At 32.8% G+C, this 21,362-nt stretch overlaps 1 protein-coding gene across 2 annotated transcripts in view; it reads right to left on the reverse strand.

The window, feature by feature from the left end:
- Positions 1-6,911: 6,911 nt before the first annotated feature.
- The window catches only part of fax (failed axon connections), a 34,502-nt gene continuing 20,051 nt past the window's right edge, over positions 6,912-21,362 (reverse strand). The window contains exons 2-5 of one of the 2 annotated variants that reach the window (XM_017614855.1): positions 10,792-11,130; positions 9,482-9,816; positions 9,066-9,162; positions 6,912-7,936 (exon numbers count right to left, since the gene is read on the reverse strand). In XM_017614855.1, the coding sequence (XP_017470344.1) occupies positions 7,883-7,936; positions 9,066-9,162; positions 9,482-9,816; positions 10,792-11,130 (825 nt within the window). In that variant the 3' untranslated portion in view covers positions 6,912-7,882. Of the gene's footprint in view, positions 7,937-9,065; positions 9,163-9,481; positions 9,826-10,791; positions 11,131-21,362 lie in introns of both variants that reach the window. The other variant, XM_017614854.1, reaches the window with a different exon arrangement.

The following is a 21,362-nucleotide window of genomic DNA, read 5'->3' on the forward strand; positions in this document are numbered from 1 at the left end:
TGTCCATATCGTTGTAAAGCTCATACAGCTCATCGTTCCATCGCCTGCGGTACTCGCCGTCGCCAACGCGTAAAGGCCCGTAAATCTTTCTCTTTGGTGGGGGTTGAAAAAGCGCGTACTAAGTAACAGAATTTTCCAAAGTTTTTGCATTTTTCGAAAATAAAGTTATATAGGAGATGGGCGCAGTTGCCGTCCGATTTCGCCCATTGTCAATACAAACCTAAGAGCAATCTCAATTTTTGCTCAAATTTGTGCTCGGACAGACGGACAAACAGACATGACTTAATCGACTACTCATAGCAGGAGTTGCTTTCACAAATTTACAAGAAAGAATAATCAGGGCATTACCCAGCTGAACAACTTCTACCTCTTCTTATTTGGCTCCACAACTGTTTGTCGGTTTGTGCTGAGACCAAAAATGATCGCCAATTGCCTCTCTTCTCTGCGAGGTTGCGCCAGTTGTACATCCCGAGTGCAAACAATTCTCTCTGCCACATGTTCCTTCCATTGTGTTCGTGGGTGCATTTTCTCTCGTCCATTCATGGGTGCCGAGTTGAAATATCTTTTTTTCCTGGAGCTTCGTCAACCATACGTATTTATAACATGATCAAGCCAGCGCGCAATCGTTGTATATTTATGCGCGTTCGTCATTCCATCTTCTTCGGTACCCGTCGCCCATGCAAACAGGGTCACACATCTTGCGTAGAATAATTCTCTAGAAACCCCCCAAAGCCTTCTCATCGTCCATGTTTCTGCTGTATATAAAAGGGCAGTCATAATGAGAGACTTGTAGAGCGTAATTTTTGTTCTTCGGGAGCGACTCTGCTTTTCAATTGCCTACCGAGCCCAAAGTGGTATTTGTTGAAGAGTTATTTTTGACTTGATGTCCAGGCTGATGTTATTGGTGGTGTTTACGCTGGATCCTAGGTGGACAGAGTCCTTTACCACTTCAAATTTATAACTGCCAACTTGTTTTTACGTGTTGCCATTAGGTACTTTATTTTGTTCTCGTTGACCGCTAGACTAACCTATTTCGCTTCTTTTTCTAAACGGGAAAATGCTGCGCCGCGTCCCTAGAACTCAGTACGACGATGAACCACTAACTAAAGAGATATGCACTAGCTTTAGAGCATCAGTTCAAAAGCGCAGTGACGAAGTGGTGTTTATTGGCATCTCAGAGAAATGCCTCATTTCACTCGATATTGCTATGTCCGGGAACCCAGCAGATAGCGGCGTTTAAATGGCACAGCATTTACGTAAAATCTGCGATTTAAATATTTTGGATGTAATGCTTACAAAGTCGCTGGGGACAAAGATAAACCCTTTTCCAGCCGGTATCATTTTATTAGAGTAGCTGCCTGCATGAATCTAAGCCTGAAAGGCGCTGCAAGTATTTTGGAAGAAGAAGTGACTGATTGATCCTTCGAGTCAGATGCCTGTGATCGGTTCTAACGGAACAAAAATTGTCAGCGGTTGCAGGTGAATGGTCAAGTTAAACCTCTCCCGATGTGTGTGTCTTTGATCTGTTTGTCTATACTATATGTAGAGCATTCCGCTAGACTAGAGCCCTTTGCTGATGTAGTTAGCCGCTAGCGAATTCCATATATTCCGCATTAATTTTACACTTCAATCATATCAGAAGTGCTGGTATAACTATGTCGTCAAATAACTTTCAATTATCTAATAAGAAGAACACTTATAATACAGCGAACCTTACAAAGTATTAGAAAGGCGTTTATTTTAGATTGCACTGGATAAAGACGGCTTTGTCCTGAGGACAATAAGCATTCTGTGTGAATATCCACCCTAAGATTAGGTTAGGTTATTCTGGCTGGCTGACCGCCCCACATAGACCAATAGGTATCTAGTGATGCCAGATGAAGATAGAGTTTTAGTTAAGTATATTCAAAGTACACATCAGTAATGCTTGAAGCCCAAGTGTTGTCATGTCTTCAAGATTATTAAGCTCTGGAGCTACAATCAATCGTATTTTTGTTACAGCAGGACAAAGGCATAGGATGTGTCCACCCTTAGCTAGATCCAGATTGTGGTGTGCTTTTCCAGTATCTCATTTAGAATAGAGCATTTTACCTACGATAGAGCATTTGCGACACCTAAAAGGGCGGGCATTGTGAGAGGTTTCGTCGGGAAGCCAAAATTTTAACTCTTGGTAAGAGTTATTTTCTTTTTTTTTGTACTAGGCATGCAATGTAATTCAATACGCGAGATCTCTTTGTGTTGCCAGCAAGCACTTTGTATTGTTGTTGTTCCCCGCTGACTGCTCCTAAGTGTTAATATGTAACATCTGCAGCATTGAAACACAACTTTCCCTCCTGAATCAGGATCGGCTTTTTAGTAACGGCCGAACACAAATTTCANCCAGATGAAGATAGAGTTTTAGTTAAGTATATTCAAAGTACACATCAGTAATGCTTGAAGCCCAAGTGTTGTCATGTCTTCAAGATTATTAAGCTCTGGAGCTACAATCAATCGTATTTTTGTTACAGCAGGACAAAGGCATAGGATGTGTCCACCCTTAGCTAGATCCAGATTGTGGTGTGCTTTTCCAGTATCTCATTTAGAATAGAGCATTTTACCTACGATAGAGCATTTGCGACACCTAAAAGGGCGGGCATTGTGAGAGGTTTCGTCGGGAAGCCAAAATTTTAACTCTTGGTAAGAGTTATTTTCTTTTTTTTTGTACTAGGCATGCAATGTAATTCAATACGCGAGATCTCTTTGTGTTGCCAGCAAGCACTTTGTATTGTTGTTGTTCCCCGCTGACTGCTCCTAAGTGTTAATATGTAACATCTGCAGTATTGAAACACAACTTTCCCTCCTGAATCAGGATCGGCTTTTTAGTAACGGCCGAACACAAATTTCGAGGACAAATACACTACCATTTATTCAAATTAAAATATTTTATTGTTTTCCACCATGCAAAACATGAGAAATAGGCAACAAATTGGCGACTCGCTGTTTTATTGCCGTAGTGAGAAATCGGCAACATTATTTCGTTTACGTCATTTTAGGAATATGTTTTCAAAAATTCCCAAACTGATGAACTTCGCGTCAACAGGATTCTTCGAAATGCCCAAGACAGGGTTGAAAAAATAGGAATACTCAAAGCGACGAAAATAGTTATTTTCGTTTACAAATTATAAGTTTGTGTTCAAAAACAAATGAAATATTAAAAAATAAAAAATNTGTTTTCAAAAATTCCCAAACTGATGAACTTCGCGTCAACAGGATTCTTCGAAATGCCCAAGACAGGGTTGAAAAAATAGGAATACTCAAAGCGACGAAAATAGTTATTTTCGTTTACAAATTATAAGTTTGTGTTCAAAAACAAATGAAATATTAAAAAATAAAAAATTTGTTGCAAGAAATTATTATTCAAATATCGCCTGTAGCAATAATAAAACGACTCATTCAGGTGATAAGAAAATGACTCGCCGAGGCGAGTTGCTTGCGGCGGACGTTTTAGAGCGACTGGTAATAAGAAATCGATACGATGGCGATATTGTTGGCAATAAATTTGTTGCTGACGGCTTATTAATAATAATAGATTGGCGCTTACACATATGTTAGTGTTTGGCCAAGCTTCTCCTCCGATTTGTGGCGTGCGCCTTGATGTTGTCACACAAAGCGGAGGGACCTACAGTTTTACGCCGACTCCGAACGGCGATTGTATTTTTATGAGAAGCTGTTTTTCATGGCAGAAATACACTCGGAGGTTTGCCATTGCCTGCCGAGGGACGACCGCTGTTAAGAAAAAACCTTTTTTTCTATATTTTTGCGATGTTGCTTTGACCAGGGTTTGAACCCAGGCATTGTGGAGTGGAAGCGCGCACTGCTTATCACTACACCACAGCGACCGACTATAAGTACGGCTTAAGCCAGCAAAATATCGTACCGATTCGTGTAACAGCAGCGGTAAAATCGAGGATAACAAAGCAAAGCGTTAATTGATTCAGCGTTCATCTTTAACTGAATGTTTAAATGTTCATTTGGACTGCTTCGTCAAAGAAATAAAATAAAATAAGTTGAAGCAAAGAACCATTTCACAATCAGTTGCGGTTGTTTAACCTATTAAACGGATCCCATCTGAATGGAAAATGTTTGGAATCAAGTGGTTTGCTAAGTTTGCGAGCCAGACAATCCATTTAATGATTGGCAGTTGCTCCTCCGCCGATTTAAAACTGGTGAAGAGCGAGATGCATCTAGAATAGTCTTCGGGTGGGGTTTTTACCCATACATTGNTGCTAAGTTTGCGAGCCAGACAATCCATTTAATGATTGGCAGTTGCTCCTTCCGCCGATTTAAAACTGGTGAAGAGCGAGATGCATCTAGAATAGTCTTCGGGTGGGGTTTTTACCCATACATTGCCATTAAGGGTGAAATATCCAACAAGAGTTGTGCTGTGTCTGTTCAGAAAAAAGAAAATCCAATATAAATAATGCCAATTAGTAGATTTGAAATTAATGGTTTTTACAACGCTTTTATCAACTTGCAACGTTGTGCGTCCAGAAACTTTCAATGTTGTGGATCCAGAAACTTTCAATGTTGTGTGTCCGACACCAAAGCAAAGCTTTGAAAAGTTCCTATAAAAAAGCATAGTGCATAGGGCGACAGCTGTAGTGAATAGGGCGAGGTAGATGACATCTAGATGTCGCCCTATGTACTACGTTTGCTACAGCGGAAATAGACGACACGCCATTTCTTTAAATAAAATTAATTGGTGCTCGTTTGTATGTACATACATATGTAAATGCATGTGTGTGCACCTTTCTATTAATATCGTTGAATTATTTTAATATCTATTGCAAAATTTTATTCAGACAGGACTAAAAAGTAGAAAATAAATAATATAAAAAAAAAACTTTTTAATATACCGCTTTTATAAATGGACTAAAAAGTAGAAAATAATACTTCTCAGTCCCATAGAATTTGTTTTGATAACTTTTGATTTTGAAATTTTAGCAAAAGTCATTATAAACAATCTATGAAATTGAAAATGAAAAACGTGGAGCGCATGCAATACAAAGCATTCGATTTAATTGACAATAGTCAAACTACATAACGTAGACCTAAAATTTCTACAGCGAAAGTAGAACTTTGAAATCGATTTTAAGCGGTCGTTATTCATATACCCACATACATACATTCATATATTACTTTTCATATCAATTCAAGTGTATTACATGCGCCCCACGCTTTTCATTTTCAATTTCATAAATTGTTTATAATGACTTTTGCTAAAATTTCAAAATCAAAAGTTATCAAAACAAATTCTATGGGACTGAGAAATATTATTTTCTAAGTTTTAGTCCATTTATAAAAGCGTTGTATATTAAAAAGTTTTTTTATATTATTTTTTTTTTAATTCAATTTAGTCGTTTATTTGTGTTAAAGCCGCTGTACCTATTCAAGCGAATTAAAAATATAAGCAAATTTATTGTGTAGCTTGATAAAAATCAGAATAAAACCAAAGTAATCAAGGTCTTCTCTTCATGTTCACCGTTTTTCTTCGAAATTGATAAACACTGGACCTTGAAGAAAAAAATGCCTTATTGAAGTGAATCGGGGTGTATGTGAGCGCCAAATATTTATTTGTTATATAAGAATATCCGCTGCAAAAAGGAACACCTTATAAAAAGTTTTAAAATGAGTTAAACTTCGTACCGGTTATTTGCCAATTCCTAGAAGATGCTACCCATATTACTAGATATAGATATGTACATATATGAATGCATTTGCTTACGCGCTAAGACTTTTGCATACATAAGTATATGCAAGACAATTACCCAGCAATGTGAAGCAATGTTAAATGTAATGCATATTTGAAAAGAAAAAGCAGCGAGCTTAATCAAACGCCATTTGTCATTCGGTACTGGGTATATTTATACCTACTCATCTACTTACTTATGCATATATGTACGGTACAGCTTTGCACACCTTACTTACTTACTTACTTACAAAAAAAGCGTATGCACCAAAGTGGTGAATTGACGTCGTGCCCAAATCGCCTTCTACGCATGCCAAAATTTTATATGCAATACGCGTCTTTTGCTACTACATTACCACTTCCGCATCACGTCTGCTACAATGCCTTATTACTTACTGTATGGTTGCATATATGAATGTTTGCATGTATATATGTAGATACATATGAGTGCGTACGGTATGGACAATCAGTTATTACATACAGTATTTCTCAAATAACGACTTGTTGTCTAAACAAAAAATTGGTCCACCTGCGTGGCAAAGGCTTTGAATGATAATTTTAGTATCACAACTTGTTTTTTGTAAGTGGTACATAAATAGGCATCGTTTCCCCTTAACTATCACATTCAAGCCACGCTATAATATCAATGTTAGGTTGAGGAAGAAAAGACAAAAAAATTAAAGAAAATAAAGAAATAAAAGCACAGTATAATTTGATTAAGAAGCATATTTATTAAATAAGATTTATGTTATATATGTTTATTATATAAAACACTGAGCTACAATAGAAATAATGTTATAAAAACTTATAACATAACCTTTAATACATAATCCATAAAAATACTTGAATACTCTACAATTACATATTTTACCGCCATGTGGATGAAAAATACTTTGTTCTTATTCTTGTTGTTGGCTCTTTTCTTTAATTTATTACTTTTTCATAATCATTAAATTTAATCGTTTTGTTTTCTTTCTGGTTTTTTTTCTTGTTTTAATCGGTGTACTCTTCAATTTATACGCGAACTTGTTGATGTGTTTACATATATTTATATACGTATATATATATACATATATATGTATATATATATATATATAAACATGCGAATGATTTATGTATGCAGTTGCAATTATGTATGCATGTATGATTTTGTATATAGATTTATTTATATTTATACGTATTGAAATAAATACGTTGAGCAAAAAATAAAAAAAAAAATAAAAAACAAAGCCAATAGCGCTAACAATTTGCATTATCTTTTATGCATTTATGTATGTGTGGGTGTATGCGATTTTATTTTATGCATGTGAGTGTGTGAACTTGATGTATGCGCGTTTGTATGTGTATGTTTGTCTATGCAGGTGTGGTAATGTTTCGTTCTTATGGTTGTATGTATATTTGTTCTTGTTGGTATACTACGCTTTGTAGTATGTACATACATATGTATGCTCGTATTAATGTAACTATTCACGCTTGTAATGATTTTTGTGATATTTCGAATATTGAGTATTTTTTAGTTTTTTTTTTTTTAAATTTATGCTTTAGTTTCTTTTACACAATATTTAATGTGTTTGTTTGTTTCTGGAAAAGAACTTATATATATGTAACTCTTGTAGCAGCGTTTTAATTTGTTTTGTTTCGTTTTTGCTTTTGTTTTAGTCAACATTCAAAACACAATGTTCATACGATACAATTTCTTTTTAATTACATATTTTATATTTGCACACAAATTAATATATTATAGAAAAATAAACTTAATTACAGTTAGGTTTAATGCATTTCTGCTTTTGTTGTTTTCATGATTTCTTTTCAATTGTGTTTTTTTCCCTTTGTTTGTTTTTGGAAGTAAACAATATAATTATACAATAAAAAAAAGAACATTTAAACGAAAATGTAAAATAAACAAAAATTAGCAGTTAGAATCATCCTTCATCGTCAGAAGTTATTTCGCCTTTAACTAATTGCAATTTCTTATACATTATGTATATTTTTTTATAATTTTATGCTAATCGTAATATATATATATATATATAAAAAAGGTTTTTCAAATTTTATTGTATTATACTTTTTTGTGTGTGATTATTTTTTTCTGTTTTATTTTATATTTTAAATGCATGTCCTTTACAGTTGTCCTAAGCTTATCGACATCGATATTTACTTTGTTTCTTCCTTCTCCTTATTCTCCTCTGTGATTTCCTTTTCATTCGACTGTAAAGATAAATAAAAAAAAAACAATACAAATTTTAAATAGTATTTTTATGAATATAAAAATTTTATGCGTGAAATATTTCATAAATTATTTGATAAAAATTAAGTAGGTATCAAACATATGTAAAATATTTTTCACGTAGTTATACGAATTTTCTACTTCTTTTACGGAACAGAGTTAATTCTTGTAATTTTTGTTCTGGCAGGCTTGCACAAATCGAGTAAAAGTTTCGATTGCAATGCGAGTAGGTCCCTCCGCTTTGTGTGACAACATCAAGGCGCACGCCACAAGTCGGAGGAGAAGCTCGGCCAAACACTAACATATGTGTTAGCGCCAATCTATTATTATTATTTAAGTATTGAGCAATCGGCAGTAGCTTCTGCAAAATAAATCGAACTCTCTTCCGACACAGTACCAACTTTAAACTCCCATTTTTTATATTTTTTTGCAATCCTCAAGTCTACGCCTTTAAATTGGAAGTACAAGATGTAGTAAGGCAGTTGAGATCTAGGAAAGCTGTCGACTTTAATCCCAATATTTAATATAAACCTGGGAAAAAATGCTCTTCAACACTTCTGAGTTATACCCGCGCTGCTGGATGACGCTGAGTTCCACTGAAAAGCATAATTCATTTAACTGAGTCGTCTTACCCCAAGGACAGTGCTTATTACAGCTTCCAGGATGTTTGCTTTTAATCGTAAAAACTCTTTGCTTTTGATTTTCGCAGGGATTCCCGGATAATAACCGTTTCGAAGGCTCCCCTATGTTAAATATTTGAGGACTTAATGCGTCTTTTTCCAGCATCAGCGGCATCATAAACAAATTTTTAACACGCTAACATGCGCGATAAACTTACGAACGTACTATCTCTGAATGCTTAGATAAAAAAAAACTCTTTTTCGAGTTTAACGATGCTTTCCCAACCAAAAAGATTGTATACACTTATTTTTTCGCCCTGGTTACTTTAAGGGAAATCGATATTTATATCAATAAATATTAAACATATCGATAATCCATAAAATCTATAAGATATGTACATAATATATCGAAAACATTTTAAGTATGTAGGCAATTATATCGATAATTTTCGATTATTACGTCACACTTTGCATTGTTCGTCTCGCATACCTTGTCTTTTTCCAATTCTTTCTCGTTCTTATCGGAATCATTCTCCTGCTCATTCGATTTCTCGGGTTCACCCTCTTTGCCCTCCTTTGTTTCAGGCCTAGTTAGAAAAAAAAAATAGAACAAGAAATGGTTGAAATAATTACAAATTTAGCGAATAGCGAGCTATTTCCACTAGGCATTGAACATTTTAGTTGTTTAAAAAACATCACGTGGAAACATAATAAATTATTTAAAATAAAGCATAGAGTCTACACGTGACATTATTAAACATAAATCAAAATATTATTTAACGTTCAACATTGTTTTTAAAATGTTTGTCATTCAATGTCCAGTGAATATCTGGCATAAGGCTTAAAATCGAAAAAAAATATATAAAAAATAAAATAAAAGTAATCACAAAAAATGCTAAGACTTACTCTGGCTTTGGAATATGAGCATTCAAGTCCAATTTTGTGCAAATCTCATCCCAATCCGGGAAGCATCGCTCCTTCATTCGCGACACATGACCCACTAAGTTGGGACACTTTTCGGTCATGAAATCACGTAGCGGATACGAGATATCCTTCGACAAGTAATGCAGCTGCGACAATATGGCAAACGCAACCACATCCAAAGTGGTTGGCTCATCGCCAAAAAAGAATGGCTTGCAATCCAACATTTCGCTCAACACCTTCAAATCGTTCTTGCCAAATTCTTCAATCTCTTCGGGGCTGTGTACACCGATGCCGTGAGCCTTCAATTTTTTTGAACCCTGGAACCACTATTTATGAAAAATCACCATATTGCAAAATAAATTGAATTACATATATCAGGGGTGGATTTCATGTTCAAAACCATAACAATCAGCACTTTAGCGCATGAAAGACTATTTATGTATGTAATTACGAGTAAATATTTATGCCACAGAGACACGGCAAAGAGTGGTGGTGCAGTAGACACAGACAGACAGATTAAGCAATTGCGAGATACGAAGCGTATCTAGATAAATATATATGTAGATATCTAAATACAGATTCCTATAGTTGATAGCTAGATATGTACATATGTAGTTATATATGAAGGTATGTATATGGCTGAAGGCAAATATGATACTTTTGTAATTCTTATTTTTGGTTTGGCAAAAGTATTACAAATCTTTTAAATACACATATTTATTACTCACAATTAGCTTTTTATACATATAAGTGCACACTTGCGTTATAGCCGCATACATATGTATGTACATATCTTTGCCGATTTTTATTGTTTGTGGTTACGATATGAGAAAGCCAAAAGCGATTTAATGTAGCAATGTAAGTAAGTATAGCGTGCGATAAGTCAGTGTAAATAACGGTGCAAATGCGAGCAAATCAAATGAGTAATCGTAAAAATATGATTTTTTTCTGAATTTTCTGCTTTCTTAATACTCCTATGTACATATGTATGATGATTATACATATATTTTTAAATTGGATGACTAATGAAAGTCGAAATCAATGAAAAGTTGTTGATGCATTGCTTCAAAAGAGTGTTTTCTTATCAGCCCACCAAACTGCACCTAGCAGCTATTTAAAAATACATTGATGTGTGTGTATGTCGATATAATTTCAATATACGTTATATGTACATATACCATGTGTGTATATATAGAATATATATCAAAGCAAATCAAGCGAAAAACAACCGCCAAGTAAGTACGTACATATGTACATACATATAAACTATGTATAAATGGATAAGTACAAACCTTTCGTCCAAAAGTGAATTTAAATACAAAATTCAAAATCGAGTTTGGCCAACGCAAGCCGAGTGCGTGTTGCAAATTCACTTTATATCCTTTCAGTACATTATCGGGATACTTGGCGCGCCAATAGAAGATAATCCAAATCAAGTGATTCTCCAACATTGCAATCATGGCATATGACACATTTCGTTGCTCTGTTGTAAGAGCAGCATCCAAATTCTTATCATATCGAGCTGATAGTTCCTTGATAATAATGGCTGAATCAGCGATTTCCTCACCATTCAATTCAATGAAAGGTAATTGGCCCTTCTTTGAACGGAAACGCATTTTATGATCAACATTCTGTAAAAGAGAGAAAACGGGACAGATGATAGATGAATTTTTGTGTGGCATAAAAAAGGTTAAAAATAATTTAAATGGAAAGTAAGGGCATATGATCGATATTAGGTTCATATACATATGTACATATATCGATGGCTGAGTGGAAGATCGGCAGCCAGTTTGAAAACGCCCTATCTCAGAAAATTTTTCTACATCTCAGCTTATTTTCAATGTATTTTCGTTTGAGGTATGGCGTTTTTGAGCCGAATTCTGAGATAGGGCGTTCTTCAAAAAAAAAAGAAAACTCCGAGATAGAGTGTTTTTCAATAAAATTCTGTAATAGGTTGTTTTTCAATAAAATTCTGAAGTAGGGCGTTCTTGAAAAGTTCCTTGAGATAGGACCTTTTCGAACCGGCTGCCGAGATAGGCCGATCTTCTACTCAGCCATCGATATGCTTTATACTTTACGAGTGGTCAAGGGTTCGCAAACAATAGGATAAATTTTCAAAATTGCGATAACTGTTTTTGCATTATTTATAAAGTTATACTCCATTTTTAAGCAGTAGGCAATCCCATAATATTTCATGTACCCTTGTGGTCAGCTGATTAAGTAAAGTGACATTTTGACTAGTTTTGCCTATTTCTATTTTGTTTATTTAATGTTTATATTTCTTTTATAAAAGTCTAGCACTTTACCCTAACCAGCCCCATATAAGTCTACATTTCAAACTTCGTACAAAAATTATGAAAACTCAACAAACTTTAACATTTGCGCCCGAAAATTTTAAACTTTTTATTCAGAATTTTTAGAAAACTTTCGCAGTTTTGTAGATAATTAAATTTCAGTAGCTAATTATTTAGTTAAAGAGCAAATTTCAAGATGGTGGAAAATCGCGTTGATTTTTAATAATTTTTTTGCTCCTCAATTATAGGAAAATCGAAAAAACACTAAGGTGCAGCTTCCTTTCCCCTAAAAAAAAACATCCTAATGTAGGATCTTCACTAACAACACTTTTATGCACAAAAATCTGTAGTACGGCTGCCTCTTAATAGTAAATTATCGAAAATCGAGTATGGAAAAAATGTCACATTGCGCTTTTATGCCTCCGAGTGAAACTACCACGGGCAAATTTTTTGTCAAAGAGTGGCTCAACAGGAACTTTTTTAATATTTTGTATCTTTTTTAAAGACACATAGCTCATAAAGATTTAAAAATGTCCATTAATTTGGCGAAAACAAATTGCTAAACATTTGTTTAAGCCCTTAATAAATTACCACCCACAATTCAAGCAGCGAAGTTTTCACTTAGGGCCTTGCCAATATCTAATAACCAAAATTTAAATACTTATTTTTCTTCAGTAAAAAAAAAAAAACGAAAAAACTAACACCAGTTTGTCGCTTAAGTCTTTTGTGTCGTACAAATTGAAAGACTTAAGAAGCAAACTTGTGTTTAGGAAGAATGGAAATAAAACGTTAGTTAATTTAAAGTGCGTAACTAGTACACTGGAATTTAAAAAAATACCCCAAAAAAATACCCAAAAATAAAGGAGTACTTAACCCTTTGTCGGCCGATTGGGTTTCCCAAACTTAAAAACGGTTATATGGTAATAAAGAAATTGCGTGAATTTTAAGCGTTACTGCTTTGTTTTCGCTTTTGAATATATTAATCACAATACGGTTTAGTTATTCACTTAAATAATGAAAACAGCTATGAAAAAATTATAATATATTATTTTTAGTACAAAATGAAAAAATATTTAAAAAGCTATTTAAAAAACACTTGTTGAAGCATTCTTTTAACTATCAAAAAAAAAATTAAAAAACCTAAACAAAACTATAATAAACATATTTAGTTATATAAAAAATAAAAAAAAGTTATCAAAAAACTATTTAAAAATTAAAGCAGAAATATTTTTTTTTGAAAAAGATGTTTTTAATAACAAAACATTTTTAATTAAATTTAAATACACCATAATCTGCAAGCGCAACACATTTTTTTTTTTTTGGTTTGCAGTGTCTGTATAATGAAAGGGGTCAAAGAAAAAGAAAATCGCTAACTGGGGTAAACCGTTGCTAAGTCCACCTTTAGTGAAAACTCATATTGTGATGTAGAAATCAAAATAAATTAAAATGCTTCGTTTCCAAAAGGCACCTGCTATATTTCTCACCATTTTTTTATTTAGTGGAAGGCAAATATGCTAAGTTCAAAAGAGGCACAGTTAAGGCCAAAATACGAAATATTTTATTTAACATCTAATCCTTCTTATCCGCAAAATATTGGATTAAAAGTTTTGCCAAATGTTAGAAGAAAATAGCTACGAAAAATTTGTTTTCTCTCCTGTAAATTTCATAAAGATGGACTAAGTACTTTAAGTAATCTAAGCTGGCGAAATTTTGCAATATGAGTAATTTGCGCCAGCCTCAAATTTAAGATAGAACGGTGGGGCCAGTCAACATCTATGCTTTATAAAGGGTTGCACTTACTGAAATTCATCAAGATGAGGCATTCAGTACATTTCTGGATCATGGAAATTAGTTTCATTCCATTGACATTCCATTGCAAGGCATTCGAAGCCTTTTGACCACCTCGATGATACAAATTTTCGCTGTTTATTTCATTATTTTTGTTATTGATGACATATAATTTTACAAAAATCAGCATTTTTTCCTATCAATAAATAGCAAAATCATTCACAATTTTTATCTGTGCTGCACTCAAATTATGCCAGATATGAAAAATATATTTTTTGCTCATCAAAATTTGCAAACAATGCGTTTTAAATTCCACACAGATATGTATTTCCGTAAATCGATGCAAGTTGCAGAAACACATACATACACATACAGAAACATATACGATTATTTGCATAAACACTAAGCTAGCCAGTAGCGGTCAAAATATGGGTAGGTGGCACTTATACAAGTATATATAAATAAATAAATAAATAGGCGCATTTTTAACGCTATATTTGTTTATATTAGCAATAAATAAAAACGTAAAGAGATTTCAAATTTCAATTCAACTCAAGTGCGCGCGCGATACGCGACACATACCTGTGCATATACATACATACCCAATTTGCCACAGGGCGAAGACGAGTTCGAATCGACGTCGATACGACGTCCCCTGGAGAAGTCGTTTGGGTTAACTCGAAACGAAGTTGTTTTTTCCATACGAAATTCAACATCGTTCCGACGTCCCCTGGAGAAGTCGTTTGGGTGAACTCGAAACGAAGCCGTTTTTTCTATACAAAATGCAACGTCGTTCCGACTTCGTTTTTTCTCAATCGATGTCGTTGCGACGTCGATCTGGTTAAGTCGTTTGGGAGAACTCGAAAGGAAATCGTTTCTTCAAACCCACAAGTTTTTTGATGAACATTTTTATATATCTAAGCATAAATAAAAGTCATTTATTTGGATAGTAAACCGTTTTATTATGACAATTTTTTATTATGACAGAATATGGAGTCCAAAATGTACACTTGTTCTCGGAAAATTAAGACGACATATTTTTTTTCAGTATTCGTAATATTTTTCATATAAAATTTTTAAATTTTTTTTGTAAAGGTACAGGTTACTCTATCGGCAGTATTAATAAAAAATTTGTGGGTGTGAAGTTTTTTTTAAATTTGGTATAAAACTGTATTTTTACTTTAAATTTGGTATAAAAAGTTAAAGTTTTAGTTTGTATTTTATGACTGAATGTTTTCCTAATTTTTCTTTTTAATTAATATTTAAGTATGTACATTTAAAAACTTAAAAAAAATCCAATGAATTGAATTCAACAATTTTAAATAAAAAATTTGTGTTTTATAGTACTGCATGTAATTTTGAGCATCGTTTTGCAGGGGAGTCGTTTTTGCGTCGTTTCGACGTCGTTTGGCAAATTGGGTACATACATATGTATGTACATATGTGATATCTAAAGCACTGCGTCGCAATTAGGTTTTAGCGGCTAGACAATTTTACAGTTTCCTAATACAAGCGGCGCTGATGCGCATAAAGCATTTTTTAAAGGCGCGCTTACATGCCTTAACGCTTAAGTGTGTAAGTAAATGAGAATAAGTGTTGAGCCGCATCCGTGGCACAGTGGTACCAAACTGGAATTCACATCCCAAACAGACCGATTTCATAAATTTTTTTAAATGAAAGCTAATAAAATTTAGAAGATACTTGTTGACCTGTTGACCTCAAATTTTGAATTTTTATTTGTTTATATTAATTTAGTGCAAACTGCAGAGAATGTAGCAATTTAAAAAAATCAAATCGTTGGAATGTGTAATAAAATGAAAAAATGCAAAAGTAAAAGCTTAAATTTCTAAAAAAAATTTCACAAAATTTTAAATTTGTTTGCAGATATGCAGTTTTATAGCGCATTAAATTTTAGTGTGCTGAAGTCGAAGTTTCAACTGCGCGTTGATTTTCAATTTGTTTTTCAGACATTTCGACAACACTTTACGTATGTGGAAGAAAATGTCTAGCACCGTTAGAAAAAAAAATTATTAAAATCGGTTGAAAATGAAGGTTCTAAAAAATGTTCAACAGTAAATTCCAGCTTGGCACCACTGTGCATGGGTAGTATGTACATACATACTTTTATTATGAGTGCATTTTTGTATTAGTTATTTCATGTGCATCTACGTCCCTCTAACGCCAAATCTGTAGGCCCGACAAATATATTTTTTTTTATTTTTGTTTTTTGAAATTTTTTCACGTTATGCTCAGAAATAGTTACATGTTTATCCTATATGCATATTTATTTATGTATACGCACAAAGAGTTATTATGGAACAAACTTATAACTCTAGTAGATAAAATACGTGTGTACATAGGTATGTATAATCGCATTTATTTATTCTTAATTGGTAAACATTGACACACGGAGACGTACCTTGCGCCTTCTGTNTATTATGGAACAAACTTATAACTCTAGTAGATAAAATACGTGTGTACATATGTATAATCGCATTTATTTATTCTTAATTGGTAAACATTGACACACGGAGACGTACCTTGCGCCTTCTGCCTACTTAGAGATTACAGACACGCGTCACGTTACGTGTTGGAATGTGCAATATTTAGCTATAAGTAATGCTTTAATGAGTTTCATTTTCAACAAATAGCAAAAATATACATATGCATACCTACATATGAACATACTTTTGCGTAGGTGTAAAAATATGAAAACCCAAAAAAAAAAAGCAAAACGGAAACTCCATCATTGGCGAAATATGCGTCCAAACATACATATGTACATATGTATATTTAGGTGCAAAAAATATTTTTTCGGAACTTTGAGTTAAAACTTTGGTTAACAGAAAATGCATTGCATTAGTCTGCCTCACGTACAGTAAATACAACTTATAAATTACAAGAGATTAAGTGCACCAGTTTTTTGATATTCAAAATTTATGTCCAGTTTTAAAATGACCAAAAATATATGCCCAGTTTAAAAAAAAAAAATATGTCAAGTTTTAAAAGTAACGCGAATTTATGTTAAGTTTTGAAATGGTAAAAATTACCAAAAATGTATGACCAATTGCTAAATGCCCAAAAATGTGCATCCAGTAAAAAAATTACTAATTATTCTGTTAAATCTTTAATAACGCAAAATGTATCTTTTCCCAAATAACCATAAATTTATGTAAATTTTTTTAAATACCAAAAGCGAGCATCCAGCTCANATGACCAATTGCTAAATGCCCAAAAATGTGCATCCAGTAAAAAAATTACTTATTATTCTGTTAAATCTTTAATAACGCAAAATGTATCTTTTCCCAAATAACCATAAATTTATGTCAATTTTTTTAAATACCAAAAGCGAGCATCCAGCTCTTAAGTGATCGGTAATGTATGCCCAGTTTTTAAATTGCCAAAAATGTATGTCTAATTTATAAATGAAAAAAAATAATGTATATATGCCCCAAAAATTTTGTTCAATTTTTTTAATAACATTAATTTATGTCAATAACATTAATAAAAAAAATATGTCCAGTTTTTAAATTGCTAAAATTTTATGTTATGGGAGCACTGTATAGTTTTCGAAGAATTTCGTGGCCTACTTCTTTCAGCCCAAAATTAGGAAATGGCAATGTTGTCGAGTCGTGCAATTTTGTCTATTTTACGACTTATGTAATGAGTTTGATTAATTTGACGCTATTCGAAATCATTCGAGAGCTGCGCTGCTGTGAAAATATTATAGAAAAAATTTCCTTCCAAAAATGTTTTTGCCAGCAGTTAGGTGTAAAAAATAGAAAATATTTAACTTAAAATCTCTGCTTTAAAATTTTGTATCCTTTCAAAAACATTCATGACTTGTTCAAAGACCAATTTGAATTAAAATTTTTTTTTTTGTAGTAAAAGGAAGATGAAAATTTCCAAAGTTAATATTTAAATGTATCATTGAACCTGAGAAACAAAACAAAAATAGCGGAAATATCTGATCAAATCCCGAAAACCCCCAAACGGTCGTGGCAAAATCCCGGAAAATTCCAAAAACTTCAAATTTAATACGAAATGAAAAATCGTCGTAAAAGCGAAAAATCTGACAATCCACACATTTTTTTTTGTTTAGTCATAATGGGTCATTCCATACAATATTTACACCTCAATATTTTTTTTTGGAGTGAAATATATTTTTTTTTACATTCTTTATCGAAAAAAGAAGACACCTATTTTTTATTTCGTCATGATATTCGAAAATCTCGGAAAAAAATCCCAAATTTTGAACTCACGGAGAAGTATCTTTTTTCTGTCTCACACTCTCATGGAAAGCCGATTTTGATACCTTAACTGATTTTCTCCGACAAATAGTTTATTAACTGCAAACAATTATAAAAAAAAAAAAAATTCTCCTTGAGTTCAAAATTTCGGGAATTTTTTTTCCGAGATTTTCGAATATCATGACGAAATAAAAAAATAGGTGTCTTCTTTTTTTCGATAAAGAATATAAAAAAAAACATATTTCACCCCAAAAAAAATATTAAGGTGTAAATATTGTATGGAATGACCCATATGTATGTAAGAATGTACCCAACTACAATACCCTCAAATCGTGCGGCATTATGCTATTGTTAAAAGAATATCTGCCCATTACACACACACACACACTCGTTTGTATGTAAATATTCTCTACTTTCCATTTCCATGTTTATTTTAAAAGATGCCAAAGTGACAGTTTGTCTGTCTGACCGACAGCCTTAAACACACAAAAACAAAGCAAGTATAAAAAACACCATTTAGCACAAATGAAAGCTCAGGTCAATGCGAGCACACAAAGAAGTCAAACACAATAGTACTTTGTAGTTTATTTTACGTGTAAATTCCTTGAATGCAATACCCAGCAAATATTTGTAAGCAATGCATCCATCACCTAAGAACGAGTGAGTCGTTGCAACAATAAGCTATGTATGTATATTGCCAACTTCTTCTAGTTCTGCCTGAATTCACGACGGTTGAGTGTTGTCACCTGAGATATTGAGGTGTGTTCAATGTACTCGCAGTTCGTGGTATTACAATTGCAGTAAGAATGAATTTTGAGTTTTTTTCATGACAAATAAATGGCACGAAAGACAATGTTTTTTTTATAATTTTCTTTTTTATTTGATTTTGTAAGACCTTCAAGGCCGTGCACGAAGAAACTATTACGTGTGTGCCACAAACTTGTTTGCGGTAAATTTATAATTTTTTTTTTTTTGAACACATTTTACGAATTACAAAACGTTCTAGTTAGTGTTTACCGCGTAAAAGCTAGTTTACAAGCTTAAGCAGTCAGATAATAAAATAATAAAATAACTTAATACATACATATGTATGTACATAGGTACTTTAATTGATGTTATTAAGATTGTACAATGTGTGGTATATTTATAAATAAAAATATATATTTTTTAGATAACCTCATTTAGGGTGTTTTAAAAATATGTTTATTTAAGATCATTGGATAAGGTCGCACTTGCCTACTGTTGCATTGCATAAAAATATCAATGTTTACGAAAGTTGAATTTATCTCGAATTTGGTCACTGAGTTTTTCCGACTGCTTATAAATACATAAATACTAATACTGGAAATGCTAGATAAAGAATGCGATAGTCACAATAAAACGATTCATATTTCAGGAGAAACCAATTTTATAAAAAAGATATACAAGGTGAAAGTTTTTTAATTTTTTTTTTTTTTAATGTCGTACATATTCAAAACCAGACTTATTTGAATGAACGATTCTCACGCCATAAAAAATGGCATATTCTATTTATTTCATATAACGTTCTGTTACGAGCTATAAGGAATGGGCTCGCGAAAATTTCTCAAATTATTTATAGCAAATCCACGATAAAATCTACATTTTCTAACTTTGGTTCTAAAATTTTCACGCCCATTTTCAGAAGATATTTCGATATAAAAAAAAAGTTGCGGAACAAATTTTGTCAATGAATAGATGTTTTACCGAAATCCACAATATCGGCGTTTTGTTAACTTTAGTCCTGAAACTGAAACGCCCGCTTCTATGCATTAACATTTAATAGCATTGACAGTAGGTTTGCTTCTAAACTACATTTAACAAGTCAAATGGATTAGTCATACGCTAACACTGAAAGCGGCAACCAAAATAATTATTTAGCAGCCAGCTATCTGAATTTAAAAATTTTATGAAAACGTGCGGTGGAATTTTCGATTTTTTTGGTTCTGAATTTAATTGCTGATATTAGTTTTTTAAGTGTTCTTTGAACGAGATAGAGGTGTTAAAAAAATTGGAGAATTTACAAAGCACTTTTGGCATTTTTATGTAATTTTCGGCTGCTGCCCACTTACGCTTTAATCCATTCAATGTATTGTAGAAAATCTTATGAAAAATTAAGGAGTAGGCACACTTAGTTTGGATACCACATACATACATATGTATGTATGTACACATATATGCATGTACATTAGACTGGTTAAAAAGAAATCAACTTTTTTTCCAAAATTCTGTGTGAAATATTTTCGGAACACTGAAAAACGACGCCTGTCAAAAGCGCAGCCTTTAAAATTAAGATTTAGTGGTCGCTCATTGTGAATTATTATTTTCCCATTAAATAACACAGGAAAAGAATTTTTATCTTTCTGGTTTTCCTTTTATTTGTTGTACCATAAAATGTAGTTTATTTTATTGTAATCATACTGTCGCAATAAATGAAATGTTTGAGTTAAAAACACAGGAAAACAATTTTTTCAGTTTTGAAATATTTTAACTCGTTTTTAGGGAAATTTTTGAGGGAAATTGAAGGCAGAAAATATTTTCATACGTGCGTGATGTGGTTATGAGCACGTAAAATAACACATTTTTGTATATAAGTGATAAGATGACCAGTGTTGATAAGAAGATTTGATCAAAAAATATGTGTTCTTGACGATTTTGAAGCAATTCTAGGAAAAAAGGTATTTTCCCCATGGAAAGTGTATGAAAAACCTACAAGCCCCGGCGAAACGGTTAAATATTAACAGATTTCAAAATAAAAAATACAGACCCCCTTATGTCCAATTTCCACTTGGTGTTATAATGACAAAAAACGTATGCCTTTTAAAAAATGTCATGTGGAAATGAACTTAATGACTATTTTTTGAACGTAATGACACGATTATTTTCTAATGCCCAACTTTGTCATTACAATTTTTGCCATTAAATACCTAGTGGAAATCCAGCATTAGATATTTTCGACATTCTTCATTGCGGGGGTGGCTGGAAAACAAAATATTTTTTTGGGCCACCCTACTGTACATAGTAAGTATATACAAAAACTTCTACTTTATGCTCAACATGTTGCCATACAAAAATGGTTGTTATATAGAAATTTATGTGAGCGTACTAACTAAAAATACATATATGTACATATGTAGGTATGTACATACATACATATGTACATATGCTCATACGTACTTGCGCACAGAAAGATCTTTAGTACCTACTAGGAATCGCGGCCTTCTTAAGGCTCCAAAAATCCCGGGATTCTTGGCAAATAATCCCGGGATTTTCGGGATTTGTAATTTGCACTGATGGCGATAATAGAAACTCATTTTCTTGGCCAGTATAGGCTGTATTTCTTTTTTTATCTAATAACTAATATTTTTGTAAATGTCTAGCTCATTACACATATACCACCGTGTGATAGTAAATTTTACACACAAAAATCAACATATTCGCGAAGCCATGGGCCAAATATAGTACAATTGCGTTTTTAGGTTTCCACTCTGACGTCAGTAATTCAGAAATGAT

This window comes from Rhagoletis zephyria, unplaced genomic scaffold, assembly GCF_001687245.7.
Source record: "Rhagoletis zephyria isolate East Lansing unplaced genomic scaffold, Rhagoletis_zephyria_1.1 Rzeph_scaffold_00911, whole genome shotgun sequence".
In the NCBI taxonomy this organism is placed as follows: domain Eukaryota; kingdom Metazoa; phylum Arthropoda; class Insecta; order Diptera; family Tephritidae; genus Rhagoletis; species Rhagoletis zephyria.